Source organism: Coenobita brevimanus, chromosome 55, assembly GCF_032717465.1.
Source record: "Coenobita brevimanus isolate Jiangsu-jjx chromosome 55, ASM3271746v2, whole genome shotgun sequence".
Classification (NCBI taxonomy): domain Eukaryota; kingdom Metazoa; phylum Arthropoda; class Malacostraca; order Decapoda; family Coenobitidae; genus Coenobita; species Coenobita brevimanus.
In genome coordinates this window covers 49,286,257-49,298,859 of record NC_137008.1, presented here as the reverse complement: position 1 = coordinate 49,298,859, position 12,603 = coordinate 49,286,257, and the positions used below count along the sequence as shown (strand labels likewise).

At 42.6% G+C, this 12,603-nt stretch overlaps 1 protein-coding gene across 1 annotated transcript in view; it reads left to right on the top strand.

The window, feature by feature from the left end:
* Positions 1–12,603, top strand: part of Plc21C (Phospholipase C at 21C) — a 739,135-nt gene that overhangs the window by 402,613 nt on the left and 323,919 nt on the right. The window contains exon 15 of the mRNA XM_080273643.1: positions 1,946–2,155. Coding sequence (XP_080129769.1) covers positions 1,946–2,155 — 210 coding nt within the window. The remainder of the gene's footprint in view (positions 1–1,945; positions 2,156–12,603) is intronic.

The following is a 12,603-nucleotide window of genomic DNA, read 5'->3' as shown; positions in this document are numbered from 1 at the left end:
AACCAGTGTCGCTTACTGTAAAGTATGCTTGCCCCCAGTTGGCTTGCGCGGGCCGATTACACTTTGTTCACGGACTACACACTCACCCAAAGCCACTCCAGCACTACAGTTACACTTACAAGCACTTCTCACCCCACATACAATCTCTACAAGACAGCCTAAGCCACTTGGTAGAGATACATTGGCTGTATTGTCCCGAGTTCTGTTGGGATAGGCTGGTCCTGCAGTGGATACTCAAACGGCTGATGATGATGATGGTGATGATATATACACACACATACAGTATATGAGATTTCCATGAACGTTGGTGTGCATCAGGGGTCAGTTTTGAGTCCCATGTTGTTTATCATGGTACTTGAAGTCCTCTTACGTGACTTCAGAAACTGACTCCCATGGGAGATGTTGTATGCTGATGATTTGGTGTTGATTGCAGAGAACGAAAGGGAGGCAGAGGAAAGATTTAAGAAGTGGAGAGATGGTATAGGGCACAACGGCTTAAGGATAAATGCAGATAAAACAAAAGTGATGAAATCTAGGGTTGGTGGTGGTACTGTCAAAGACGAGGGAGAGTGGCCATGTGCAGTATGCCACAAGGGCGTGGGAAGTAATTCGATTTTGTGCGATGTTTGTGATAAATGGGTGCACAAGAGATGTAGTGGTATAAGAGGTAGACTGCAAGATAATGCTGATTTTATGTGTACGGCGGGTCAGGGAGAGCAGTTGGAGATTGTCAGGCATGAAAGGATTGAACTTGCGGTGATTCTCTCGAGTGTGTGGACGAGTTTTGTTGTTTGGGAGACATGTTTTGTGCCGGAGGTGGGGCTGGAGCTAGCTCTGTGGCTAGGGTGAGATGTGGTTGTAAGAAGTTCAGGGACCTCTTGCCTCTCCTGACATTGAAAGGACTCTCCGTACGTGCTAAGGGGTCTTTGTATGCAGCATATGTTAGGAGTGTAATGCTGTATGGTAGTGAGACCTGGGCAGTAAAGGAGGAGGAGGATTTTCGCAGGCTCAGATGTACAGAAATGACAATGATTAGGTTGATGTGTAATGCGTCCCTGTGTGCAAGGTCTGGGGGGGCTGGGTTTACGATGGAAGAGTTGTGAGGTAGGATGGGACTGAAGTGTATTGGTGCTGTGATGAGGAGAGGTAGCTTGAGATGGGTTGGGCATGTGGAGAGGATGGGGGATGATAATTGGGTGAGGAAAGTGAGAAGTATTAATATTGGGGGTGGGTTTATGAGGGGTAGATCAAAAAGACAGGACGAGGTCATTAAGTGGGACCTCAGGGTTAAGGGACTGAACGGGGAGGCTGCAATGGATCATGCAGCATGGAGAGCCACTATTAGGTGACCAAGGCCGACGCATGCAAGCATGTTGGAACCTTTAAAAACAAAACGAATGAAACGGAACTATATATATATATATATAAAACAAAACTTTAGCACCTGGTGGTTTACTGGGTAATTATGGCGCTCCAGTTGGATTGAGCTGGGGAAGTTTTATATCCAAAGGGTGGTTGGGGGTTTTTGCTCACATCATGCCACTCAGGGATGAGTGAGGCTGGTCACTCTCATCTTAAATGTCAGGACCAACTTGCCTAGCCCCAGGCTCATACACTTCTCATGGGGCAACATAGGATTGGATGATGTATATACCTGTGTATGCTATATATATATAAATATATTATTTCTTTGGATACTACTTCATCCCATTAGAGAGAGGTGATGATGTTAATGAAGATAAAGAGGAGTAAGAGGAGTGAAAAGATGTGTGGCCCATTTCAGTGGGTGTTTTGTTTAATAGTTCACCAGCTCTTCTAAATATCTGTTCATCTTTCAAGGATGATAATGGTGAAGCACTATACAGCTTAATATTACATTCTATTTACCCTCTATTTGCTTTTCATACACTGACAGTATTTTTTTTTTTTTTTTTTATCCCAACAGAACGAAACAGAAGTTATGAAATGTCTTCATTTGTTGAAACACAAGCTAGCAACTTATTAAAAGAGAGTCCCATGGAATTCGTCAACTACAACAAGCGGCAGTTATCTCGAGTGTACCCCAGAGGCACCCGTGTTGACTCATCCAACTTCCTTCCTCACCAGTTCTGGAATGCAGGGTGTCAGTTAGTTGCGCTCAACTACCAAACTCTTGGTAAGCTGAAAGGAGAAATAATGCTTTGTGTTCAGTTTTGGTGATGGGTTTGGATAATTCAGGTAATAGAAAAACTGTACAAATCAGTTTGAGTGGAGGAAAAAGTGATAGGAGTGAGAATTACCAAATGGATAAAAAGGAATACATTGAGAAACTATGGCCTGTTACAAAAAATGCACTTAGATAGGGTGCTGAAGATACTCTTTAATTTTGAGATTGAAGGTAATTTGGAAGAGACAGACTTTACATGGTAAGGAAGAATAGAGTGAAAGATATAGGTGGGGACAGATGTTGTAAGGCACATGCCTGCAGTTCACATCTCTGACTAAGGCCTTTGTGCCTGTGGTGGGTTATTCACCTGTTATCCTGGGATAGAGAGCCACTTAGGAAGATGACAGTAAAAGGTAAAGGTGGCAACAGACACCATGAAGCACTTAGCTGCAATCCCTATTTTTTTGTAACTAAGACCTTTGAGCCTGTGATGGCATATTCACTAATTATCTTGGGATAAAAGGATACTGAGTGACAAGCCAAATGGCTTCCCGTACACCTGGAAACCATTTACTATGCTGTGTGGTAACCATATAACCAAATTATGGCACCTAGTGGTTTAATGAGTAATTAAGGCACTCCAATTAGATTGAGCCGTTGAAGGTTTATAGCCAAGGGATGGTTGGGGTTTATTGTTCACGTAATGCCACTCAGGGATGATTGAGGCTGGTCACTCTCATCTTAAATGTCAGGACCAACTTGCCTAGCCCCGGGCTCCCATGCATCTCCTGGGGCAACATAAGATTGAATGATGGATAGATGGATATAAGGATACTGCATTATTCAAGTTGCCTCAGTTATCCCCCTCCCCTCACAGGTGTTACCCTAGCTTCTTATGAACCCTCAGCTGAACATGTAAGTCATGTTACAACAGCTGCCTGCAGCAGGATTCAAACCCTGGCTTTGTTGGGGCAACAGCTTCACTGTCTGGCACTGTTGGTCCAACAACTTAGCTGTCAGTGATGCTAACCACTCACTCATCACAACAGTAAAAGTGTGCAGTAGTATGGTATATTTTTGAGAAAGAAGAAAGAGGAAGAGGAGTGTTGAGTGGGATGTATGTTAGGGTAAGTTACCTTGAGATGGTTCTGCCATCTTCCACCAGGGGGTACTAAGAGATGATGTGATGGATTAGTTGATTGGTTTAAGGGTGTAGGGGAGAGTTGGAGAATAGGGAGGATGGACATATGACATGGAGAGTGTCTTTGTAGTAATCGATCTTGATTTCACAGTTTTGTGAATTGATGGGAGAAATGTTCCGACAGTAAATACAGTTTCAGTGTGTTGTTATTATTCTTTAATATTCAGGAATACTGTAGAACCTGTTAAAAAAAAAAAATCTCAGTTATGCATGCTGAATTTCGTTTCAAGTATATTGTCATAAAACTGTAGTTTTAAAATTACTGTAGTGTACAAGAAATTTTTCAGCATTAAATTTAGTTTGCCAGATTATTGATTTGATGCTGATATTAGCCAGTCCAAAAAAATTAAAACCAGTAAGTAGGATATGCAGTGCTGAAGGTTGTTGAGAAAAAAAAAAAAAAAAAAAAAACTTTAATGTAGAAGAAATTATGCATTAAATTAATTGATAAAGTTAGTGGTAGATGGGGGTGCTCACCATCCACTCACTCAGTGTGGTGCTGCTTTGGGTGTCTGCCCTTTCCTTTCTTCCTTCCTCTTCTGTCAGCTTTGGGTGTCTGCCCTTTCCTTTCTTCCTTCCTCTTCTGTCAGCTTTGGGTGTCTGCACTTTCCTTTCTTCCTTCCTCTTCTGTCTTTCCTCTTCTTTTTGCTTATGGATGACTTTGCACTCCCTCGTCTGTCTTTATTTCCTTCGTTCTTTCCTCTACCTTCTGCCTATGGGTAACTTTACACTGAGTGACAAGCCGAATAGTTTCCTGTACACCAGGAAACCATTTACTATGCTGGGTGGTAACCATGTAACTCAGTTATGGTGCCTGGTGGTTTCGTGGGTAATAAAGGTGCTTCAATGGGATTGAGCCTGTGTAGGTTTATATCCAAGGGATGGTTGGGGTTTATTGCTCACATAATGCCACTCAGGGATGAGTGGGGCCGGTCACTCTCGTGTTAAATGTCAGGACCAGCTTGCCTAGCTCTGGGTTCCTGCTCTTCATGGGGCAACATAGGATTGGATGATGGTTGGATGGAAAATAAGAGGTACCTGTAGTGGTTCCTTGAAAACAAACTACATTAACCCATGTTTGATGGTGTGGAAACTGATGTAAATTCTGTACAGATACAATAATACTGCAGTGTGTTTTGGATATTTGTGAGTCTGACATACCTTTCACATTTGGTGTTTATGTTAATTTGTTGAATATTATGTAGATATTTGTTAGATATGATTGCTTAATAATTTTTTTTGTTTATGCGAGGAAGAAGGAACCAAAGACATGAGCCCGCAATAACAGTTCCCTCCAAGAGAAAAACAAGATACAATAGAGAGCCAAATTCAAGATCCGATCATTTCGAGATGCCTGGACACACTGCGTTTGAAAGACTGGATATCATAGGCAGCAGGAAATACAGAGAGAGGGAGACAATTCCAGAGTTGACCTGTAGCATAAATGAAAGACTGGGAGTAACGGTTAACTCTTGCATTAGAGAGTTGGAGAGAAAAGGGATGACAGTTTGCTGCTAGACGGGTGCTACTTGCCCATCGTAGAGGTGGAGGAATGCAAGCAGACAGTTCAGAGGAGCAGTGACCATTATAGTAGCGATAGAAAAGAGAGAAAGATGCAACAGTGCGGCAGAGACAGAGGTTGAAGGGAGTCAGTAAGAGGAGGAGAGTTAATGAGACGAAAAGCCTTTGACTCCACCCTATTGAGCTGTATGTGGGGAGCCTCCCCACACGTGAGAGTTGTACTCCACACAGGGGCGGATAAAACCCCTGTATAGAGTCAACAATTGTGCAGGGGTAAAGAAAGAACGGAGTCGACTTAGCACACCTAATCTCTTGGAAGCAGATTTTACAAGAGACGTAATATGATCTTTCCAAGATAAGTCCCGAGTAAATGAAACCCCAAGCATGTTCAAGGATGATGCAGGATTAAGCTGAATATTATTAAACATTAGTGGGTATACCTGTGGAAGATTTTGTCGGGTTGATAGGTGTAAGAACTGAGTCTTAGATGCATTAAAAACAACCAGATTGTTTTTACTCCAGTCAGAGATACGAGCCAAGTCAGACATTAGGTGTGCCATAGCCTCATCCCTTGTTTGTTGAAGTAACTTCTGAGATGGGCGTTGTGGGAACCGAGTGGAAAGGTGAAGGGTGGAGTCATCAGCGTATGAGTGGATAGGGTTAGATGTATAGCTTAGAAGGTCATTGATGAATAAAAGGAAGAGAGTTGGTGATAGGACAGAGGCCTCAGGAACACCACTGTTGATAGATCTGGGAGAAGAACGATGACCGTCTACAACAGCGGCTATAGAATGACCAGAAAGGAAGCTAGCGATGAAGGCTCAGATAGAAGGATAGAAACCGTAGGAGGGCAGTTTGGAAATTAAAGATTTATGCTAGACTCGATTGAAAGCCTTTGAGATGTCAAGTGCAACGGCAAAGCTTTCACCAAAGTCCCGAAAGGAGGATGACCAGAAGCCTGAAAGGTAGGTGAGAAGATCGCCAGTGGGGCATCCCTGACGGAACCCGTACTGACGATCAGAAAGAAGGTTGTGATAAGAAAGATGCCTTAAAATTTTTCTGTTGAGAATTGACTCGAAAACTTTTGAAATACAGGACGTTAAAGCAATTGGACGTTAGTTGGAGGGTTGGGAGTGATCACCCTTCTTTGGGACAGGCTGAATGAGAGAAAACTTCCAGCAAGAAGGAAAGGTACAAGTTGACAGACATAGGCGAAAGAGTTTGCCTAGGCAGGGTGTAAGCACAGAAGCACAGTTCTTGAGGACAACAGGAGGGAGTCCATCAGGCCCATATGCCTTGTTAGTATTGAGGCCAGTGATGGCAGAAAATACATCAGCTGAAGAAATTTTAATATCAGCCATGAGGAAGTCAGGGGGGAAGTGATGGAGGAACAGCACCGGAATCGTCTAAGGTGGAATTGGAGGAGAAAGTCTGTGTGAAGAGAACTGCTTTATCAATAGAAGAAATAGCTACAGAACCATCAGAGTAGAAAAGAGGAGGGAAGGATGATGAGGTAAAGTTGTTAGAAAGATTTTTGGCAAGGTGCCAGGAGGAGCAGGAAGAATTCGAGTTGGAGAGTTGAGAGCATTTAGTACGGATTAAATTATTTTTAGCAGAACGAAAAACAGACTTAGCACGATTCCGGGCAGAAACGTAAAGATGATGTGATTCAGGGGTGGGATGGCTCCGGTACCTTTTGTAGGCCCTCTCCTTGTTGCGGACAGCATTAGAACAAGCGTGATTAAACCAATGTTTTCTTGCATTAGACAAAGGATACGAGAAAGAAAGGTATGCTTCCATGCCCGAGAGAATAACCTCTGTAATGCGCAGGGCACACTCAGATGGCACCCGGCCATGGAAGCAATAATCATTCCAAGGAAAATCAAAGAACTACTGCCTGAGGGCCTCCCAATCCGCGGCTCCAAAATGCCACAGACGATGTTTCCCTGGAGGGTCCACAGGCCGCACTGGAGTGATAGGACAGGTTCAGGTGATAAGATTGTGATCGGAGGAGCCCAACGGAGAGAAAAGATTAACAGTGTAAGCAGAAGGATTAGTTGTCAGGAAAAGGTCAAGTATGTTGGAGCTCTCTCCAAGGCGGTCCTGAATATGGGTAGAGTGCTGTACAATCTGCTCTAGGTCATTAAGGATAGAAAAGATGTAGGCTTGTTCACCAGGTGGATCAGTGAAAGGAGAGGAGAGCCAAAGGTGGTGGTGAACATTGAAATCTTCTAAAATGGAGATTTCAGAGAAAGGAGAAATGGATAAAAATGTGTTCCATCTTAGAAGTAAGATAGTCAAAGAATTTTTGATGGTCTGTAGAATTAGGGGATAAGTAAACAGCACAGATATATTTAGTCAGAGAATGACAGGAAAGCCGAAGCCAGAGTGTAGAGAATTCAGAATAATCGAGTTCAGGAACACGAGAGAAGATAAGTCGTTGCGTATATATACACAACAGCCACCTTTGGCTTTGAAATGAGTATAGAGAAAGTAGGAGGATACAGAAAAGGGTTTGCTGTCAGTTGCCTCAGACAGCAGAGTCTCAGTTAGAAAAAGAAGGTGACGTTTAGAGGAGGAGAGGTGGTGCTCAACAGAGCGAAAGTTAGAGGAAAGGTCGCAAATGTTGCAGAAATGAAGAAGAAGTGAGTCAGACAGTGGTTCCAGGCAGCTCAAGTCATCACCGGAAGAGAGGCGGAAGATGGGGTCATTTATGCCCCCCCCCCCGGACTCCAAGGCTGAATGTTGAGATGCCATGATTTTTTTTTTATTTTGGAAAAGGAAGTGTAGTGTGTACTGTGCATGCAATTTGGTGTAGATAGTTAGAGAAATTTGTATTGGAGAGCATGCTGGCCTACTCTCTGTGTAACTGAGACACTGAAAAAGTTCAGCAAAGGGGGATGGTCAGGAACTAGTCCTGAGGGCTGATGAAACGGGAGCTCGAGCACTCCTTGTCATCAGCTTTCCATCCACCTCGGGAGTACTGCCCTGCTCGACTGGTGCTACAGTCTACTCTTCATGATAGTCTCTACCTATCTATTGCTAGACCCTTAATCCCGTAAGGGGTGGCCATACACAAATCGCCTCGATGTTGCCCTGTCCCCACGCCATTTCACTGCCCTACCCCCAGCTCTTACCCCCCTCTCTCATATACCTCTCCAATTCATGCCTCATCTCATCCTCGGCCTCTTCCTCCCTCTCCCCCATTCCACCTTACTCGCACACTCCTCATTAGTCTCTCGCTCTCCATCCTCTCCACATAGCCAAACCACCTCAGTATATTTCTCCTAACACTTTCTGTCACATCCACATCCACACCACAACGTTCCTTCACTTACTAATTTGTCAGTCTCTCTCCATGTAACTCCAGATGCCCTTCTCATATACAGTAAACCCTCATTATACAATGCCTCATTGTATGATATTTCGCTTATACAATGTCAAAATTTTAGTACCCTATGCCCACTATACAATGGGAACGATTTGCAACAACGATGGATCATCTGCGGCTCAGTGAATAGCGAATGTGCAAACGCAACAAAAACGTCCTCACACTGTCGGCATTAGACCACACACACTTGTCCACCGGTCCAGCCTCATTAGCTAGCCCTGCCCAGCCAGGCAGTTCTGACATTGATGAGTGAGGGCTGTGAGTCCCTGTGACTGTGAGGCCGAGTAGGGACAATACGCCGTCAGCACGATTCCCCATCATTTATTTACGTATCAGTTTATTTAGCAAGTACACTAGTTTTTTAATTATGTAAGTTATAAAAGTGATGATGGTTTATTGTTTATATAGTAAATGTAAAATATGGCATCAAATCATGGGCATTAAATGAAAAATAATATATTGAAACGTGAATCAGCTGATTTATGATCGATCCTTCATCTTAGCATAAGGCTACATACGAGACATTGGCATTTATATAAATGCTTAATTACCTTAAGTGAACAATCGACATACTTTGGAATTACAGTATACAAATAATCTTCATGTTACGTCTATATAAATGTTTCGAGTTATTTCGTCATCAAGTCAATTCGTCATCACAACAATAACAAGACAATTCGCCATCAGGACTTTTCGTCGTCAGGATGATTCCCCGTCGTTTATTTTCATATCAGTTTATTTAGGAAGTACACTAGTTTTTTAGTACTGTACTTGCACCTCTTCAAAGTCGTTTTAAAATATACCCAGGATGTTGTAGTACCAATGGAAATTAATGAAAACAGCTGTGGGTGATGCTAGAACATAATTCAAAGTCAACTACAGCAAGGTAGAAACAAGTTAAATATTGTCTAAAAGTGCAGCTTACAAATGATATCCAAAGCCAATGCTGTTGAATGAAAATAGACTTTGATAGATCCCCCTGAGAATTAGTTATTAAAGTATCAGTTAATCAGTAATAAGTATGTTTGTAGAATGACGGGGAATTGTCCTGACGGGGAACGTCCATATTATGACGTCGAATTGTCGACTTCATGGCGAATTGTCTAGGAACCACATAAACAACCGTTGCTTGCTTCAGTAAAGGTAAGATCTACTGTATACTGTAGTTTTCATGCTTTTTTCTCTTTATTCACTATTAATGTGTTACTTTAAATGTTTAAACATAAGGATATTTCATGTATGTGAGTGCTAAGGTGTGTGTATGTGAGAGTTTAGGCACGTCTGGGAACGTATCCCCATTGACTCCATGTTATAATGGGATTGCTTTACGATGGGGTTTTCAGGAACGGAACCCCATCGTATAATGAGGGTTTACTGTAACTCATTTCCACTGCACTCACTCTTGACTTATGTTCTTCCAGCAAGGTCCAAGCTTCACGTCCAGACATCAGAGTTGGTATCACAATAGAGTACTCTTATGCAGTGACTTTTTTACATCCATGCTCACTTCCCCATTTGTTATCACTGCTTTCAAAGAACTAGCAACCTTTTTTCCCTGTTGTACTCTTTCATGCACTTCATCCTCCAAAATTCCATTCTTATTCATTACACTACCCAAGTATGTAAATGCACTCACATTTTCCATTTCCTCGTCATCCAGCCTCAGTGTACTATTGTGGTCAGGAGTTCTTAGCCACCCTCGTCCAGCCAACCCGTGTATGTGGCAGCGTCGCATTCACGAGCACAGAAGTTGCCTTTGATGCATTTCTGTTGAAAAATATCCCTTCAGCTTTGGGCTTATACTAATTGATAAAGCAATAGTAATATTTACACTGAAGGTTTGACTCTGATATCACGAATATATCATACTGATTATTTAATAACCTGTTTCTCGTATAGAACCAAGCGAGTGATAAATATGTATATTTGGTTCCACTCCATGACGTCCTGTAGGTTTGACCCAGCGAACACAGAGTGAACAAGTTCGAAACATTTATTTGTTAACAGGAGAGAGAGAGAGAGAGTAGTGGGTGCCTGTGAATTTTAGAGGAATGAGGTGGAGAAATGAGGTGCTCAGCACAGTTAAACAGGGATTTTTCCTCTCGTTTCAGTTGGCTTTATATGCCTAAATAACTAAATGAAGGTAAATTATGAAATATAATAACTGGATGACGAAGTGGTAATAGGGTCTGGCTAATGGTTGTTTGGTCCAAGGTGTGCAGAGGTAAGCCTAATTCCAGGCAACGGTCGCTGTTAAAAGTTGGATATTTTAGGTCCCACTTATTTTAAATATTCCATGTATGTTTACAGTACGTGTATGCCCCAATGGACCTATTTTCACCCCATGAATATTTTTAGCAATGGACATTTTCACCACTTGGAGCGCAATCCTCCATGGATCTATTTTCCTTAATGACTTTTTTTTTTTTTTTCAAAGATGCCTACTTTTCTACGTAACCTATTTTCCCATGAACTGATTTTCCCCATTGATGTATTTTCTCCCCACGGACCAATTTTTCCGTCGACCTTGAATCTCTCCATGGATACAGGTTTCCTACATGGTCGTATACCCATGGATGTATTTTTCATAAATGAACCTATTTTCCCCATAAACCTGTTACCCGACGTGGTTATATCGCCCACTGATGCATGCAGTTGAAACAGACCTCTTAACCAACAGACGTATTGCACGATGGACCTGTTGTGACCCACTGGATATATATATATACCTACTTCAGCATAATTCCAGAATAATATCCCCTGTGGACCGATTTTCCGGACACTAAACTCATCCCAACTCGGACATTAACTCATATCACCTAGTCCAAGTGGCCTGTTTTCCAACAATCCGTCCATCCACCTACACACCCACCCATCAACGCACATACCCACAACCTTACTCAATACAGCATGTCTCGAAAGTAGGACGACAGAAACCCGTCTCTTGCCTTGTCCTACTAGTAGCCCCACCACCCACCCCACTTAAACAATGCACGAACCCCACTCCACCCCACTTAACCAGCCCAACAACCCTTTCCCCTCCCTCTCGCCCACCCACTCCACCTAATCCGCCTGTGAAACAACCAGCCTACACTAACCAATCCACCCACCCAGTCACCAGCCGACCAACTCGCATACCATGCTCCACAAGTCAGATGACACTCAATTCAACACGCACACACACACACACACACACACACACACACACACACACACACACACACACAGGCTGGGTGGATTTCCTTACATGAAAGATGAGTCTCACCGCTTAACTCAGTCTGTCGGCAGAAAATAGTACCGGGTACTCTTTACAGGGAGTTTGCCAGGCCGTAGATAAGGGGCTTCATTCCATCTACATACACATGATTTTATGCGATACGAGTAAATAAGGTGCTTGAGCTAAACATGGAATTTTTCTTTTGGCTGATGAAGGAGTTTAATCCCAGGATAACGTCTCGTCGGACATAATGAAAGATGGGTTTTATTCAGGGTAACGCCAGTTGACATTGTCAAATTATTGGGCAGGCCGCGTAACTTCTGTTAAATGCCTTATGTTCGCATTTTTTTCTCTCTCCGGTGGTTGGCACCTGGAGATTTTTGGCAAACTCATGAGTATTTTTCTCATTAACTGGATATCTCTCTCAGGACAGAGAGGCAAATTACTTTCTTAATCACAGTTTTTTGTTAAACCAACAGCATTTATCTCCTAATTCATTACTTCAACGAAAGCAATCCTGAAAAAAATTATCACAAAGCAATGCAAGTTCTAGTGACTGATGGAAGAAATAATCACACTGTGGCCTGTTTTCAATGGATCACAGAAATCCAGGGTTTCTCATCCCTTGCATTTCCCTGTGCCAGTCTGCCTCCACCTCATTATTCCAAAATTCACAGGTGCCCACCGTACACGCTCCCTCTCTCTCTCTCTCTCTCTCTCTCTCTCTCTCTCTCTCTTCTGTTAACAAATGAATGTTTCGAATTTGTTCACTCTGTGTTGGCTGGTTCAAACCTATAGGAAGTCTTGGAGTGGAACCAAATATATATATTTGTCACTTGCTTGGCTCTATACAAGAAACAAGTTATTAAATAATCATTATGATATATTCGTATTATCAGTCAAGCCTTCAAAGTAAATAGCACTATTGCTTTATCCATTAGTACAAGCCCAAAGCTGAAGGGATATTTTTCGACAGAAATGCATCGAAGGCAACTTCTGTGCTTGTGAATGCGACGCTGCCGCATTCACGTGTTGGCTGGACAAGGGTGGCTAAGAACTCCTGACCGCAATAGTACATGCACTGACTTCATTTCTCTCGAAGACCATAACTTTACTGTTCCCTATAT